Source organism: Lemur catta, chromosome 13 (genome assembly GCF_020740605.2).
Source record: "Lemur catta isolate mLemCat1 chromosome 13, mLemCat1.pri, whole genome shotgun sequence".
Classification (NCBI taxonomy): Eukaryota; Metazoa; Chordata; class Mammalia; order Primates; family Lemuridae; genus Lemur; species Lemur catta.
Window position 1 is genome coordinate 58,947,905 of NC_059140.1, and position 17,026 is coordinate 58,964,930.

Below are 17,026 nucleotides of genomic sequence, written 5' to 3' on the forward strand. Positions count from 1 at the left end.
AGGGGGCAGAGAGAACACATACCCTGGATGATCCTAAATGTTCCTCTGTTTCTTCAATGACAGTAACGTGATTTGTAGGGAGAGAATTCTATTTGTGAATTTCCAGCAGAGGTGTGATGCTCATAGATCTTATATGAAGGGACTCAGGAAGCTGGGTGTCTACTAGGGTTACTGGTAAAATTACTGCTTCCTGGACAGGAGCAGAGGTGAGGTTAAATATTTTTCTGTGGAGGAACTCAACTAGGAAAGCTGTGGGATGAGTCCACAGTTTTACACAGACATTTTAGCACTGATTAATTTTTTCTGACTGGCTGATTAGGGTTCAGATGACTCTCTCCAACAGTTTTGGGATAGGCTGAGCTTTGGGCCCAGATTATTTTCTTGGTCTGTAAATGGAAGATTACCTGTAAATTGTCCAGGATGATTCGGAGGGAGTGCACCTGTCGCCGAACAGCACCTGAAAACCTTTCGTAAGTCGCAGCATCATATTCACTCATTTGGATCTCCTTTAGCCTGAAACCAAAGGGCATAAAAAGATAACAGCTTGTGCATGTGGGTCTTTTACTTTCATTCACCTACTGCTAGAACTTTAGCAAACTTCTTGGCAACTTAGATTGATTTTGAGAAGAAAAAGCAAGAAGTGATGTCTCCAGCTATGTTTATAGACTCAAAGGAGGGGAATGTCCAGTGTTGTGCTGGTAAACGGTTAATAAATGGGCCTCCAGGATTTTTTTTTCAAAGCCTTGACTTGCAGTATTTGCTGATTTTCATGGTGTAAATATTGCCACCGTGATCAATTTTAAGCTACTGACACTGAACATTGAGTTAGAAATGTGCACAATTGGGTCTCTGGAGAAACGTGCATGAACTGGCTCCATAGCACCCTAGTGCTAGATCCCAAAGACACAGCTGGCAGCTGATCACTTCATGTGGCAAATTCCTAAGAGAGTTCCCATGGGTTGCTTTTTAAGACCAAGGTCATCTATTTGGTTGACCAAGATAACAGTTCAGGCCCAAAGAACATAATTTAATGTGTTGCTATGCATGCTTATACGAGAGTTTTCTAAAATTGCTGACAGTGTACCTTAAATAGGAAAATTATATTTTAACATTATTGTGGCTCTGAAATTCTGTCCTCCCAGTGTGCTGCTCCTTTTTATCATTTTTCATCACTTGCTTTTGCTACAGTGCCACCGGTGCACTGACGGTCCCCTGCACACGCCATACACCATGGCCCATGCCATGATGCTCCCACAGGTGCCTCTCTCCCACCTGCAGCGCCCCTGCCCCGCCTCTTTGCCTACTAACTCCACTTACCCTTCAAGACTCAATTATCATCTCCTCTAGGAAGCCTGCTCTGACCCCCAGCTCTGTCTTCTCTGCTCCCATCTCACTTCATTCCTCCGTCAGTCAGAGCATTTACTATCCTTGTTACAACTGTCTGTCTTTTGTCTCCTCAGCTATGCTCTGTTCATTTAGGTCAGGGCTGAGTCTTTCTCATCTTTATATGTACAGTGCCTAGCGTGGTACCTAACATATAACAAGTGCTCAAAATAAACTGAAATGAATGATTGAAATAAAAATGCGACTCAGGATTATTTAAAATGCAGCATCTTACACGAATTATAAGTAGCAAGTTCATTCACAGGGTACCCTCTCTTGGGGTTTATAGTGTTGTATCCATAATACACTAATTAAATCACACATCTCCATAAATTTCTATAAATATAAAAGGTGCTGATACTAGGACAGGGAATAATGAATGCACATTTCAAAAGCCGAAGCATAACACAATCTTCTAAACTGTTCTCTGTGTGTGTTGTGTGTGTGTATGTGTGTATGCATGCATGCAACATTGAAGGTATGGATCTTAGGTGTATAGCTGAAACTCTTATCGAAAGTATATTTTTATCTCCTTGGGCTAAAACAGAAACCCCAAATACTGAATGAGAACAAATGGTCTCTATTCCTTCCTGTCCGGCCAAGCACTGGGAAGAATCCCTTCATCATGGGGCAGAGCACTAGAAGTGTATTACAAGTACGTAATGCTAGGCCTAACCTACCATGGGGCAGATTTGTAATTCCTGCCGTATCACCCAGCTGGGCTGGCTGACACCAACTCAGGTTTCAAGACTCAGCTCAAAGGGGACATCCTAAGAAGTCTGGCTTGATCCTTTGGATAAAACTGACCATTCCCTTTTCATATACCTTAAACAGACATCTACCATGGAACCTGTACATTCTATTGCTTTAATAGATAGGTCTGTTTCCCTCTATCATGGTGTTTTTCAAATTTTATTTTTCACAGTAGGAAATATGGTTTACATTGAGATCTAGTGCACACAAATGCATATGTGTGGGGGTGTATAACTAAAAAATATGTTTATTATTTGTGACGTACTCTGATGTTTTCTATTCTATTCCTTCCCAAGTAGAAGGACCATGTGTTATTTTTTCTTTGAAGCTGCAGTACCTAGCACAATGCCTGACACACAGTGGCACTCAATAAATGCTGTCGGATAGCACTTTGAAAACACTATCAAAAGATAAATACAGAGAAGGCCACTATAATATCTGAATCATTATATTGTGAGGTGGCATGCCAAGGTGCCCTTCTAAATCTAACTCTATCCTGAAGAACTAAAAGGAACACATGTATAGGACTTGACCTTCTAACAATACCTCTTATGTTTAGTTTTGGCAGTCTCTGAAATCTATGAATTTTCATTAGATTGTTAAGTCTCAAGTATCAAGGCTGACAGAAGCTGGGCACAATGAGCACTGTAGGATATGCTACCTACCCACTTCATACCTAGGACGTCAGTATGCTCTTTCCCAAAGAAAGGGGATTAGAACTGATTAGAAAAAATGTGGACTTAGCTGTACTTGGGGAGAGGGGAAGGTGAGATAGGGATGGAGGAGGGAATATACACACACACATATGAACTTGTATACATACACACATGTGTACATATGCACACATATCTATATGGACACACACATACAAACACATAGATACATATCAAGGAAGGAGCCAGGCAGTTGGCGAGTCACCTTGAGCAGACAGACCTTTGCAGAGAGATCAGAGTTAGCTCCCAGATCATGTTGCACCTAAAAACACACCACATGCTGTTTCAATTATAAAGAAATCTGGAAATCGTATTCCAGATCGTGTCAGCTTTCAGAAAGATCACCTACAAGGTGTTCAAAGCTGATAACAAATTCTGAAAGATGAAGACCAAAGCAGGGAACGGAGAAAGAAAATAGGAAATTTTAGCCTTTGGATCAAACGAGATTTCCATTGCTAATACTCTCAAGCCCACAAAACTAGCTGAAAATATGTCTTTCTGCTTCTTTAACTGGGATCAAAACTGCAGGGCACAGCTGCTTCGCATCCTAGTAATCTATGTGGACTAACTGTACATTGTTGGCACAGTATATTTTTAAAGGGTATATTTATTGTTACGTAAGAGTCTGGGAATTTTAGCTCTCATTTTACTTTTTCTTATAGGTCAGACTTAAATACTATAATTTTGAATCAATTATGAGGAAAACAAACATAAGCTGAGAATCACTGTGTGAGGCTGATTAGTTTTGCAAATGGTAGTGGATGTGATTTCCACAGCTGGTGCCCACCCTAAATGCTTTTCTAAGTGTGTACAAGTGCCTCACTGTCTATTTCATTCACTTTTCATTGGTGTAATGTTTCTGTTCTGCTTCATGCACGTCCTATGCTTGTCTCCCTCTGTTAGTCTGCCTGAGTTAGTATATTCTTGACGTGTAGGGACTTGTATCTAGCCTCACACCAGATACAACTGGATGCTAAGCAAATGCTATGTTGATGATGTCAGGAACCCATCAGTAGTATCAGGCTCTGCAAGGCAACAGAATGGACCTTCCAGCTGATGGCTAGGACTGCCTGGTTTCAGCCAGTCTTTAAATTAAGTACTAAAGGGTGATATTATTTCTTGTATGCACATGTGTATTATTCATTCCACAAATACGTATGAGTGTTTGCCATACACCAGGTTCTGCGTGCAGGTCCTGGAGTTACACTAGGGGCACAAAACAGACAGATCCTTGCCCTCAAGCAACTTATAGGCAGTGGAGAGACCATCAACTAATCATACAAATCATAAAATGTGAAGGATTGACAAGCGATATGGAGAGGAGGTATAGGGCACTATAAAAGCATTAATGGTGGGACCTAACCTCATTCTGCATATGCCTAAAGTGGTAAAATAGATTCAAAACTAATTATTTGATGACGGTAAAGAATTATTACTTTTTAAAGACATAACAATAGTATTGCAGGTTCGTATTTTTTTGAGTTCTTATATTACAGAGATACACACCGAAATGTTTACCATGAAATGACAGAATGTCTTGGATTGGCTTCAAAATAGGCCAGGAGTCAGGACTGGGAGTGGAGCCAGATGTTTCTTCTCGAAGTTGGGGGGTCAGATTCATAGGGTTCATTATATATTTTTTCTCTACTTTTGTTTTATGTTTGAAAAGTTGAAGGAAAAAAAGTTAAAGAAAAATCTTCAGCAGTACTAAATGGAATAGTCATCAAATGGCATAGAAGTTCTATTTCTACATAAAGCAGAAAGGAACATTTTTCTCTTGGTGTTTTTCTGTGCCGCTATCTTTCTCAGGATTCCCATGTGTATTTATTTCTTCCTCCTTTTTCTCACACTCTTGCCCACCTCTTCTGTCTTTCAACCACCTTATGGTATTCTCTTTTACTTCCACTGAGATTCTTCTCTGCTGTGCACAACAGAGGTGTATGGTTTTCTCACTTACTCCCTTCCCCACATCCTCTCTGACATCCACTAAGTTCAGGTGCCTTATTAGTGCAGATGGCCCTAGACTTCTTCCCCTGTGGGCCAATGGCCCTTCATGGAACCAGGTTCCTTACCCCCATATGGCAACACGAGATGGGGTTGCACACTTGTGCCCAAGCACCACTGCAAGGCCTTTCTGCCTCCCTGTGAACCACTGTGTACCAGAACATTCTATCCATTTGTCCACTTGTGCAAAGATTTAGGCTGGATAATTACTTAGGAGGTTTTGAGGGTGGCAAAAATAAGAATTCATTAGTTGGGGAGGGGAAAATGATGCATATCTAATTGGCTCTTTTCCTAAACGGATACTTCATTATTCATTTAAAATGTACAGCAGTATTTTAATTCTAACAAGACTTTTCATGATAGTATTCCTCCCACCTTTTTTTGAGAAGTTTCAACTGCTTTCGTTCCTAACATAGTTTCTATTCTCATAGCCTCTCTGGAAGAAAAGAGAGTGAAGCCCCCTAGCTCCAGAAGAGCAAATTCCAACACAGGGAGGATAAAGAAACTGTCCAAGGTCACCAGGGAAGCCCGCAGACGGGCGGAGAGCAACACTCCTGCCTCTAATGCGCACATGTTATTTACCTGGGCCCACGAGGGTCCTGGGGCTTGCAGACTTTCCTGAGGGTGTGGCAGGCGGGACCTGCATTTTTGTCTCTATTGTTCTGCGCTGTTTACTTGCAGGATGTGAAAGCACAGCATGTAACGTGATACCAGATGTTCTACGTGGGAGGAATTTCATAACTCACATACCCTTGAGCATACTTTTTTCCAACTGCACCCAGCTCTTTTCGTTGAACACAAAAATGTCAATCTACTTCCCAAACCACCACCAGTCCCTTAATCTGCAAGGAGACACTGCTGGTTCTCTGGCATTTTTCACTTTTAGCTGAAGAACACATGTGGATGTCTACTGAGAGCATCATGTGGATTCTTATTTTTCAGATGGGTCCAATTAAAGTGGCCCAGAACAGCTGTGGAACGTCTGACGGCCACAGGCACGTCGCGCTGGATTTCAAGGCCTCCCTCCACCTGCGGACAAGGCCTCCCCATCCAGCCTCACTGGCCACTTCTCCCCGGCTGGTACCCCTTATCCTGGGTGGGCAGCTGGCTGCTTCCACCATGGACACTAGGCTCATCCTGCCCTGGTGCCTCTGCTCATTTAGTTTTCTCTTCCTGGAAGGTTCTAGCTCTTCTTTCCCATTTCCAAATCCTGGATGAACTCAGGCCCCACCTCACATCAGCTCACTGCCCTTGCCCCTCTCTGCACTGTTGGAGGACACAGCCTCTGTATCACGTGACGTTAACACTTAACCAGTGTGTGTGTGTGTGTGTGTGTGTGTGTGTGTGTGTGTGTGTGTGTGTGTGTGTGTGTGTGTGTGTGTATGCACTGGCCCTGTCTCTACACTAATCCATAAGATTCCTGAGGGCAGGAAGAATGTCATGTAGAGTTATCTGAATTCCCTATGCGGCCTATACAGATGGACGTGGATGGAGTGATTTAAACTTTAACTTCTCTTAAGGGAAATATCTTTGGTTTTACTTTCTCATGTGCTCAATTCCTTCTTCTACACAGTCATATGTGATCAATCAATTTCAAAGAGCCTGAGTAGGAAGAAGAAGGGATTTCGTTCACTTGGCTGTCTCCATTAGGGAGAGGGGTGGTTATGGAATTCAATTTGTGGTCCAAGTTGCTGCATGAGGTAGAAAATCACACAAATCCTGGTTCACCCACAAACCACTATGACATTTCACGGCAGCAGCCAGTGCTGTTCCAGGGAACACTGACCTCTGCTGAAATGCCCTCTGGCCCATCTCCCTCGCGGCTCTCTTGACCTCCTCAGGAACTGCATCTTTCTCGGCCTGAGAGACCTGGTACACTGTGTGGCCTGCATCCAGCCGGTAAGGACCTCCTTTGCCACCCAGACCCGCCGTGTCTCTTCCCCCTGGAAGGAGAGCATGGAAAGCCAGATGGTAAGTCTGAACCTGACCGCAAAACCAAAGTCAGATCATGGCTTTAAGACAGTCCTGTAAAGTATATTCACTGTACCTAACTAGTAATTAAATATTCAAATGACTTTCTGGAAACCTAGGTGTTCCCTGTTTAGGATGTTTTTCCTTTTCTCCATCCATTCAAATCCTACCTCTATTTCAAGACTCAGTCCAAATTCTAAGACAGCTTATCTGACGCTTCTACCTCATAGGGATCAATACTATCGTGTACAATTTGTTAAACTTTAATATTTATTTTGTTTTCTCACCAACTATATGATGTATGGGATCATATTTTAATTATTTTTGTATCTCTGTACCTATAAGAGTGACTTGAATATCCTAGATACTTGGTATATATTGGCTAATTAAATTAGCAACTCTTCTCTTCCCTCATGTTACCTTATTTTTCCTTAAAATACTGAGAGACAGCTAGGCTACAAATACTGTTTCTTCTGGTTTGCAAATTATAAGAATGATACATAGAGAGGTTAAGTGACCTATTCATGACCTTTTATCACTGGCTTAGCCAAGATTAGAAGCCAACTGTTATACCAACTTTGACTTTTAGCTTTGAATAATATTCAACAGATAAACATCACTAGCTGCAGAACAGTCTTTCAAAATAAACTCAAGTTTTATATGCTTGTAAGTATACATTATATAACACTGTATGAACTGTTTATGTTGTAAATATAAATCAAATGCCTATCAGCCAGTTAGGTAATTATAAGACACTGTAGGGATACTGGCTAACGAGAGAGGATTACCTTGTCTAAATTTGTCCAAGTTCAAATTATTTTAAAACATTATGGTAGCCAAAGAAAAAATACATCTATTGGCTAGATTTGGCCTTTGGCCTACCAGTTTGTTACCCCTGCTATAATGATTAGGATACTAGGAACTGGTTTCTTTTGTTCATTCATATATAACTTGGGAACTTAGAAGAGAATCCAATATTAGAAGGGCAGTATAGTACACTACAGCATGGAGTAGTAGTATTGTATACTATTGCATAGTTAAGCCAGGCTGCCTGAGTTTGAATCCTGGTTTCAACTCACTAGCTGTGTGTCTTTGGGGAAATGACTTAACATCTCTGTGTCTCAGTCTCTCATCTATAAAATCAGGGTACTAATATTTAATATTATTTACTTCATGAGACTGTCATGAAACCAAAACACTTAGAACACTATCTGGCACATAATAAAAGCTATATAAAGGACTGTTTTTACTATTATTATTTAACTAACCCCTAGTCACACATATTAAGCAATTTCTAGTTTCATAAAGTAGAAAATTTGGAAGCTTTTCTTCTCCTCCTCCCTAGCTTTAATTGTCTAATAAACTAAAAATGAGAACTCAGTGTGAACCACTTCCTTTATGAAAGCCCAGATAGGGCATTTCCTTTTGGGAAATACCATGAGAACAGCCTATTAATCACAGTATTTTTATCTTTTGATTGGAGCATATCTTATTTTACTTTTATTCAGAAATGAGTGGTGGAAAATTTCTTCTTGGACGTATGTGGTTCCTGGCTCTCACTCACGGTCAGCCTATAGGCAGAGGGGCGCAGTAATTGGAAAATGACAGTAAGCTACAGGTGGAAAAGTGGTTTCTGGGACTGGATTCTAATCCTACAGGAGGTTATCCTCAGGAATGGGTGGATCATGAATTAGAGCATCATTTTGGTGAAAGGAGGAAAGTGGTGAAACTGTTAGGGCTGGTGTGGCCAGCATGAGTCACAGGGCCCTTGGGAAAGTCATACTGGGGTGGAGAGGGCAGGAGGGGAGAGTTCTTCATGATCTCCATTTCCCAGAGTCTTTAATTTGCACTGTATAAAGGAAAATGCTAGCAGGACATTCTAAGACTGCAAGGCATAATCTTCTTAAAGCTAAGCTTGGACATCCCAAAGCAGTTCAGAAGATGAGGGGGAGGATGGGCAAGGGAGGGCTTTGATGAAGAAAAGAGAATCAGATGACCTATTGGGCCAGAGCTAAGTTCAATGAATAGAATTCTGAGGGAGAAGAATGACAGAGAGAAAAAACAGAAATTGAAGCCAAGGGCCTTGATCAATTGAAAAAGAAAAGGCCAGGGGAAGCAAACGCAGGGTCTTCAGTCTGGGCATTTGCTTCAGAAGCAAATGCGAGCTAGTAAATTCAAGTTAAATAACAAATATGAACTTTCACTCCAGAGTGCTGGGATCTACATCTGGCCAGCTCCTTCCACAATGCATTCCACATGGATTAAATCTTGTTGGCTTGACACTAACTTATAGATCAAAGGACATTTCTAAAAATAGCCTTACTTTAAAGCTGCTGCTTGATGAATAAACAGAGTAGGTGAGAAGTCACAGGCATGTTTGATAGCGCATTGTCTCAGCACAGGAACCCACTTCCTCCCCAGGCTGTCAAGGCCAAGAGGCGCAGACCATCCTAAGGGAAGGTGAAGTACAGAGCTCCGACAAGCCCAGACAGTGCGCACACAGTCTGGCCCTATTCCTGTGGCACAGCAGATGTGTCTGCTCCAGCTGACTGCGGAGGAAAAAGGAAGACGACAGTCCTGGGAACAATGCTCTAGTCGGGCAGCCAAGAGGAAGGAATGGACCACGGCCATCAGTTCAAACTGCAACTAGCTCTCTTATCTCGAAATCTTGCATCCTTAACATACTCACTGAGATGTGGAAGACAAGGACCATTTCTTTTCAAAGTCAGTTGCTCAAGAAAGAATTTACTGTGGATTTCTGGCACAATCCCAAGGTCATGGAATTTAAAAGAAGGGATTAACACTTTAATAAATAAATACATTCTTCATGCCAGGTTTTCTGCTCAGTGCTTTACAATCTTAATCTCATTTAATCCTCACCACAACCTTGTGAGGCAGTTCACAGTATCCCTTTTAGGTGGGAATGGTCTTAGGTCATAGGGCGGAAGAGTCTGTGGGATTCCAAATGCCAGGCTCTTCGCACGTCTTGATGTCATGCTGGGCAGAGGGCAAGAACACAATCCAACTGAGTAACGGGGGAGGCTAAGAAGGAAAGCTGGTCCCTGAGCCTTCTCAGGGGTGGTGCGCTGGCCTGATGGGCTTGTGAAGCCTCAGGAAGCCGGACCCAGGAGAACACCCGTGCTACCAACCTGTTCCGCCAGCCCATGTATTGCCGCCTACGTGAGGCATGTTGTCGGGGTCCTCCTTTCCGTGTTTGGGGGAGCTCACATCTTCACCACTATCTCTGTTGATTGTTATCTAGAAATGAAGAATGGAGACATTATCACTGTCCTATGACCAATACCAGGAACTGTACAGAAAGAAGAATTCTTTTCCCTTGAGTCCTTAAGGCATCTCATAACCTTAGGCCATAGGACGTGATAGATGCTGTGAGAATCTGGCAAAAATTTTAGCAGATTTATCATCCATTCAGTTAGGAAGGAGATAAATTAAACTAAAAAAATTCTTTAAAAAGAAAAGAAAAGGAGCTGCACTGGGGTTACAGCTCCAGAATTCTCCTGATGCAGAACATGCCATGAGCATTTATACAAGGCATGAGACCTACCAGACACAGGGAAAATGGATCTCGCCAGAGACACATATTTCCCCAGTGGTTTAAAAGGATCACCATCTAGCTGATCCAACTGAGTCAGTAAATAGACATTTACCTATTTTCATTTTTAAAGAAATCCCATTACTCCAAGAAATGCCATTTTATGTTAAATATATGGAAAAGAAAAACAAAAAATAATGCTATGTATGTCTCAGTGACAGATTTATGTAATACACACCCACATATACTAAAAACTGCTTATTTATTTTTTGGATGCACTCCAATTTTATTATGGTATTTTGTAGCTTTCCTAATTCATCTTTAATTTAAAACTGGATTTACTGTTCTTACAATTCCAACAGAATAAGCGGCATTGTAGCCCTCCTCTATGAGAGTCTGTAGCTCATTGATCCCTGTTTCCTGTTCCATACAGAGTCACCAAAAGGTTTGATAACCACACAGAAATTCCAGTCCTAGTAGTCAGACATTCAGTATGTCCTACTCTACAATAAAAAGACTCAAAGCTTTCACACACCTCATTTACACTATTAGCCTGTTCTCAAATGTAATGAATTTTCAGGGAAGACAAGATCAAATTCTCATTCATATGTTCAAACAGACTTTCAGAAAACATACTGGCAGGACACCATGTGAAGTAGCATGGGGCCTACAAAGCCATGGAGGATTGGTCCCTGCCCTCAAACTACTTATAGTGGAACAGGGGACCGTGCAAATGGGCCTGATGTCAGTCTGGAGAGCTGACCCATTCCATATTCGTACATGATTTTTCATTCTTAATGTTGAGATTAATGAAAGTTAGTCATCTGAGGTCTTTGGAAGCAAAATGGCCATTAAGAAAGAAATCAACCTAACTTCCGTTGTCTTAGGTCTAAGTTGGTTCATTTCAAATGTTATGACACAGTAAAGGGATTTTTAATTAACCAGACTTTTCTACAAATAGCTTTGGCAGCATTAACAATGTTTTTGCCATAACTTCAGCATAATCCAAGAAAATTTAGTAGCCAGACGTGACAATTGATATAAATTCCACACACATAATCATACTCTAAAAATAATTTTTTCTCCTTTTTTCTTACACTAGTCAGAATAGCTAGGAACATTTAGAGAACAAATGAACATTTAAAATGCTTTCCCCAGAACTTGCCACCATTTTCCAACCTGTCCACAGATAGTATAGATAAGCAGTAAATTAAAATAGGTACACTGAATACATGAATTCTAGAGGAGCACTAACCAATAAAATTTCCTGTGTTGATGAAAATGTTTATATTTGCAGTGTCCAATATGGTAGCTATTAGCCATTAGCCTAACGCAGCTGTTGAACACTTGACATGTAGCTTGTGCAATTTAGTGAAGTAAAATTTAAATTTAAGTAGGCACATGTGGCTAGTGGCTATTTCATCAGATACCACAGCTCAGGGATAAGCTTGCCTTAGACCTGGAGATGCTGTGTGGAGATATTCACAGCACCCTATAGATGTCCTCCATGAGAAATGAGAAAAACAAGGACCATTTCAAAATTGGGATACAGTTTTATTCTGCTGCTAATTTAAGAAATCTATATAAAAGGTATGACTACAGTCTAACTTTTTTTTTTTTAGGAAACATAATGGAGCTTATACATTGAGATACATTTCTTAAGAAGATATACTTATTTTTATACATAAAGATACACTTATTACAAGAATGCTGCTGCTGTCCCAAAGACTTCTGGACTAGTTCAGGAAGGATCTTTAGGATCTACGCAGGTTCTTTTATGATATCTTTTTTTTTCTTTTTTGAGACAGAGTCTCTATCACTCAGGCTAGAGTACAGTGGAATCATCATAGCTCACTACAACATCAAACTTCTGGGCTAGAGCGATCTTCCTGCCTCAGCCTCCCAAGTAGCTGGGACTACAGGCACATGCTGCCATCCCTGGCTAATTTTTCTATTTGGTGTAGAGACAGGGTCCCGCTCTTCTTCAGGCTGGTCTCAAACTCCTGGCCTCAAGTGATCCTCCAGCCTTGGCCTCCCAAAGTGCCAGGATTACAGGTGTGAGCCCCCTCACCTGCCTTTTTTAAATATCTTTTGAAAGTGGCATTTATGCGTTCTTTTAAAATAAGATTTGATTTTCAATAAACAGCCACATGACACTTGGAATTGATTTCTGTTGTAAGCTCTTTGCTAACTTGCTATGTTACCTTTGGCAAAGTAACTTCTCTGGGCCTTAACTTTCTCATCAGAAACTAAGGGGGTTGAGCTAAATGATTTCTACCATTACACCCAGCATTGACATGCTGTGACTAGCTCAATAATTCCAAATCTGGTAAATAAAAGTGATTAAGGTAGGGCTTTTGTGAAAACCAGGTACAGTTACACATACAGTAATGAGACAACTGATGGGCCCTAACTTACAATGATTTGACTTATGATTTTTCACCTTTACAACTGTATGAAAGAAAAGCCTTCAGCAGAAACTGTATACTTTCAGTACAATATTCAATAAATTATAAGAGATATTCAACACATTATGAAATAGGCTTTGTGTTAGATGACTCACCCAACTGTAGGCTAATGCAGTATGAGCACATTTACAGCAGGCCAGAGTAAGCTACGATGTTCAGTAGGTTAGGTGTATTAAATGCATTTTTTGCTTATAATATTTTCAATTCATGATGGGTTTATTGGGATGCAATCCCATCATAAGTCAAGGAGCACCTGTAGTTTGCTTATAAGGGTTGTGACTCTACTACAGGCCAATTCTAAAAGAGAAGTTCCAAAAATGGTCTAAGCATGACAGGATTATTGGAAAAACCGTTCCGAACACCATTACTCATTTTGGGGGGGGTGTATGTATATATTCCGGTACATTGTTTAGAAATAAATAAAAGAGCTTCAGAAGAGGTGAAAGGCAATTTCCTATGTGTCTACTAACTTTCCTTTTATCAAGTCTTAGTTATCTCCTTCAGACATTTCACATGATTGAGCTATTCTGCTGCAAGAGAATCACCTTTTAAGAATAAATAATAAAAATGATGGCACAAGGCAAAAGAAGAGACCCTTCAAACAGCCTCTCTCAGTTACCTCCAAAATCCTGCTTTCGATGTTGCAAAGACACCTATAATGGCCATCAGGGAGGCAGAAAACAGGCTATATAATTTCTGCGCAGAGAGGAACTGGCATGTTCTTTGCCACCTGTGTGTTTTGCCAGGGCATCCGCTGGGAAATGGGGCTGTTCATACTGCCAACATGAGGCGGGCTCCATGCCAACCCCAAATGAAAGCCCAGAGGTGTTTCAAAATCGACAAATTCTTGACAAAAACAATCATCAGCCAAAACCCAATTTATTCCAGAGAAATATAAACCATAAAATTCCAGAGACGTTTAATTAAAAGCAAGGCATTTGGGGGAGTTTATCTAATTTTCTGTCATTTTATGAATACCGTTATACTCACTCACAGAAATATATTTCTCTAGGTGGATGGGAGAAGTATATCTGCCAAGAGGTTTTCAAAGCCATCTGAGGACATCTCTTACATGAATTGACAATGATTCATAAAAGGTATAAGGCAGGAAGTCTAGGACAGGCCAACCCGGGATAGAAGCTGGAACAAATAGGAGAGAAAGCCTAGCATTTGAGGAAGCTTATTTCCTGGGAACAGACACATGCTATAGAGCCACTGGCTGTTCAGAAATGTGATAAGCTGCTGTTTGCTTTCATGTATGTGTTGAGAAGCAGTTGGAAATGTGTTTCCTTTGAGAGCTGGTTTCATTTAGAAAGAGCTCAAGTCAGTCATTCCAATTACTGAAATAGACACTACTGCACTCACTTAAAGGGATCAAAATTTTCCAAGCCAGAAAAGACTTATAACTTTTGAGACAACCTGACGTACAAGCTGAGGCCCTTGATTTCTCATAGCTCAGACACACTCTACTTCCTTTAGGTAAGTGTGCTATAATCCTAAGAATCATTACCCTCTTATATATGAATTAAAATGGAAAAAGCATGGATCTTGTAAATTACAACTCATAAAAATGTTCCAGAGTAAATCTAGCATGGGGAAGGGACATGACTCACTGAAACCCTGTAATTCTGGGCAAGGCCCATTTATTTTAGGTTCCTCCTTGAGCTCATTATTTTTAAAAACCATCAGTAAAATGGTATAAAAAGCCAGGATATACTCCTGGAAGAAAAGTTAGCTCTTGGAGATGTGACTGGACAACACAGCTGGAGACTAGCTGTGGCTCAGCAGACATTTCTAGCGCCCTACCCCACATTCATGCCCTGTTTCTTCCTTTTAAGCAGAAGTCAGGAGTATCATGGTTGGCTAGAATCGAGCACAGTAATCCCTCCCCTTTGCCAGTGATTGGTCTAGGGGAAGCCATGTGACCTGAGATGTAAGACAAAGTCTGTCTGGAAGCTTCAGAGAAAGATTTTCCTCCCAGGTAAAAGAAGAGAAGATTTTAAGAAGCGTTTCTCACTGTCCTGAACGCACAGCTCTCCTCTTCCCTCCAACACACACACACACTTCCTGCCTTGGGACACGGTTGAGTGAGGATGTGATGTGTGGAGCTATAGCCTCCACCTGGTGACTGTGTGGCAACAAGAGGGTGGCAGATTGGAAGGATGACATTGTTGAGCTGCTGAACCAGCCTTGGAGACACTTTAATCTTCTGCATAAGTAAATAATAAATGTCCTTATAGTTTAAGCCATTGATAGTTGGGTTTTATGCTACTTGGTTTCTGTTACTTGCATGCAAACTAACTGATTCCTGTATTAAGGGAAGGATGAGAGGCAGCAGGGCAAAGCTATTGTCTTGACTTTTCTGAGGATGTCCTACTTCTAACAAGAAGACATGCTTTGAATTTTCTGACATTAAAAAGTGCCATAATAATATCAGCACAGAAATCCTAATTATTGCAGTTGCCTACTATGTTCTTGATTGGTTAGCAGGCAATTGAATGTATTTATTCATTCATTGTTTTATATAAACATCGCTGTATATGTTTGTGGTGCATCTACTATGCACTGGGGTATAGAGATGTATGAAACAGGATCTTTGTACAAAAGCGAACAAAGTCATAGCACAGGGAGATACAGGTCATAATAAGGTACTTAACAATCTGCCTAAAACATAATATTGTCTGGGGTTATTCTTATCCACGGGTTAGAAATTTTTTCCATTATATTAAGATATAATGAAAGTCACATGAACATGTCCCTAGGAGTGAGAGTTTCTCATTTGAAGTCAGCTGAATAAAACAACAACAAAAAAGGCTGACCACCCCTCAGTTTGCAAAAGTAAACTGTACCTTCTACAATGATAATGCATAACAAAAATACCTTCGTCCCATAGGTAGCTTCTATGTGTTCCATCTTCAATCTCTGACAAAGCCACCAATTATGAAATTTATCTTCAGTTCTTCCCTGGCTTGGTGATAATATTTGCTTTCAAATACTCTATGACCCTCTTCCCTATTTAATCCCTCACCATCCTTAAAAACAAAAAAGCATCTGACTTTTGGTCCCTCATATCCACAAATTACACAGTAGCTGATATTTACTCCTACTAAATAATTAACCCCAGAGGTCATTTATATTTTCAGTGCCTTTATTACTAATTGAAAAATAAAGTCTCTTTCCTTTGTTAGAAAGTCTAGGAATCAGCAAGCGGGCAGAGGTGGTGGGATGAAGTGGGGGGCATATGAGGCCTCCTCCCCGGCCCTAAAGACAAATGCTATTGGGGTGACTTGGACATTACAAGTGAGAAGCAGAACAGATGGTCCACGGTCTGTTCTGTAGAAGCCCAGTTTTCCGGCATAGAAAGGGTTCCTTTCCTTTCTCATGGGCTTCTCAAGTCAACTAGCAGCCCCTCCCTCCTGACTTTGGGCTGGACCCCTTTGCCTATGTCCCAAACCAAACCCAACTCAGTCTTACCCTCTTCCTTCTTTCTGCTTGAACACTCCTAGAGGCTTATGCATATTTTGATTTCTGGCACAAGTGATGTGATTGGTAAATATTTAAAAATATTTGAAATGGCAACCCCAAACATCCCCCTTTCCTCTATTCAGTGTGTTCTGGAACACATCCCCATGTTATCTCTCTATCTGAGTTTACAAAGTCTCTGACAAAGAACTTTTTCACTGGAATGACCCTCTTCACTAAGAGCCATTAATACATAACAAAAATACCCAGTCCAATTAAAATGAGTAAAACTTTATGGATTTCACAGACTTGGACTAAAAGGAGGGTAAAATATCAACCTCTTAATATTTTACTTTACCTTTTATTATCTGATGCAGTAGTTGGCACAGTGGCTTATACGTATAGCCTTGCTCATAACAGGTGCTTAATAAATACATATTACATGTGTGCATGGGCAGCTGCTCAGTGACAAAAGGCTGAGAGTTCCATCTTCTGCATAGAGTCTTTTCCACAAGCTATCATCTGGGTGCCAGACAGGACTCTTCCTGGCTCTGCCTCCCAACCCATAACTGGCACACAGTGGGACCATCTTCTAACAGAGGCAGGAAACACGTATCCCTGTTGGCTCTGGTTGTTCTTAAATCTTGATCCTGCATTGCCCTCGGCTTGACTCTGATCTCTACTAGGGTCTCAGCTCAGTTAGTTTCTGCCCAGACGGT

The 17,026-nt window shown here is 40.9% G+C and overlaps 1 protein-coding gene and 1 long non-coding RNA gene across 2 annotated transcripts in view; one reads left to right on the top strand and one right to left on the bottom strand.

Moving 5' to 3' along the window:
- Nucleotides 1-17,026, bottom strand: part of VWA8 (von Willebrand factor A domain containing 8) — a 314,655-nt gene that overhangs the window by 30,896 nt on the left and 266,733 nt on the right. Inside the window, exons 38-40 of the mRNA XM_045566813.1 lie at nucleotides 9,974-10,082; nucleotides 6,640-6,796; nucleotides 405-513 (exon numbers count right to left, since the gene is read on the bottom strand). Coding sequence (XP_045422769.1) covers nucleotides 405-513; nucleotides 6,640-6,796; nucleotides 9,974-10,082 — 375 coding nt within the window. The remainder of the gene's footprint in view (nucleotides 1-404; nucleotides 514-6,639; nucleotides 6,797-9,973; nucleotides 10,083-17,026) is intronic.
- LOC123648896 lies at nucleotides 344-9,612 on the top strand. The gene is made up of 3 exons (XR_006738813.1): nucleotides 344-470; nucleotides 6,695-6,824; nucleotides 9,246-9,612. It is a non-coding gene; the product is annotated as an uncharacterized LOC123648896 (long non-coding RNA).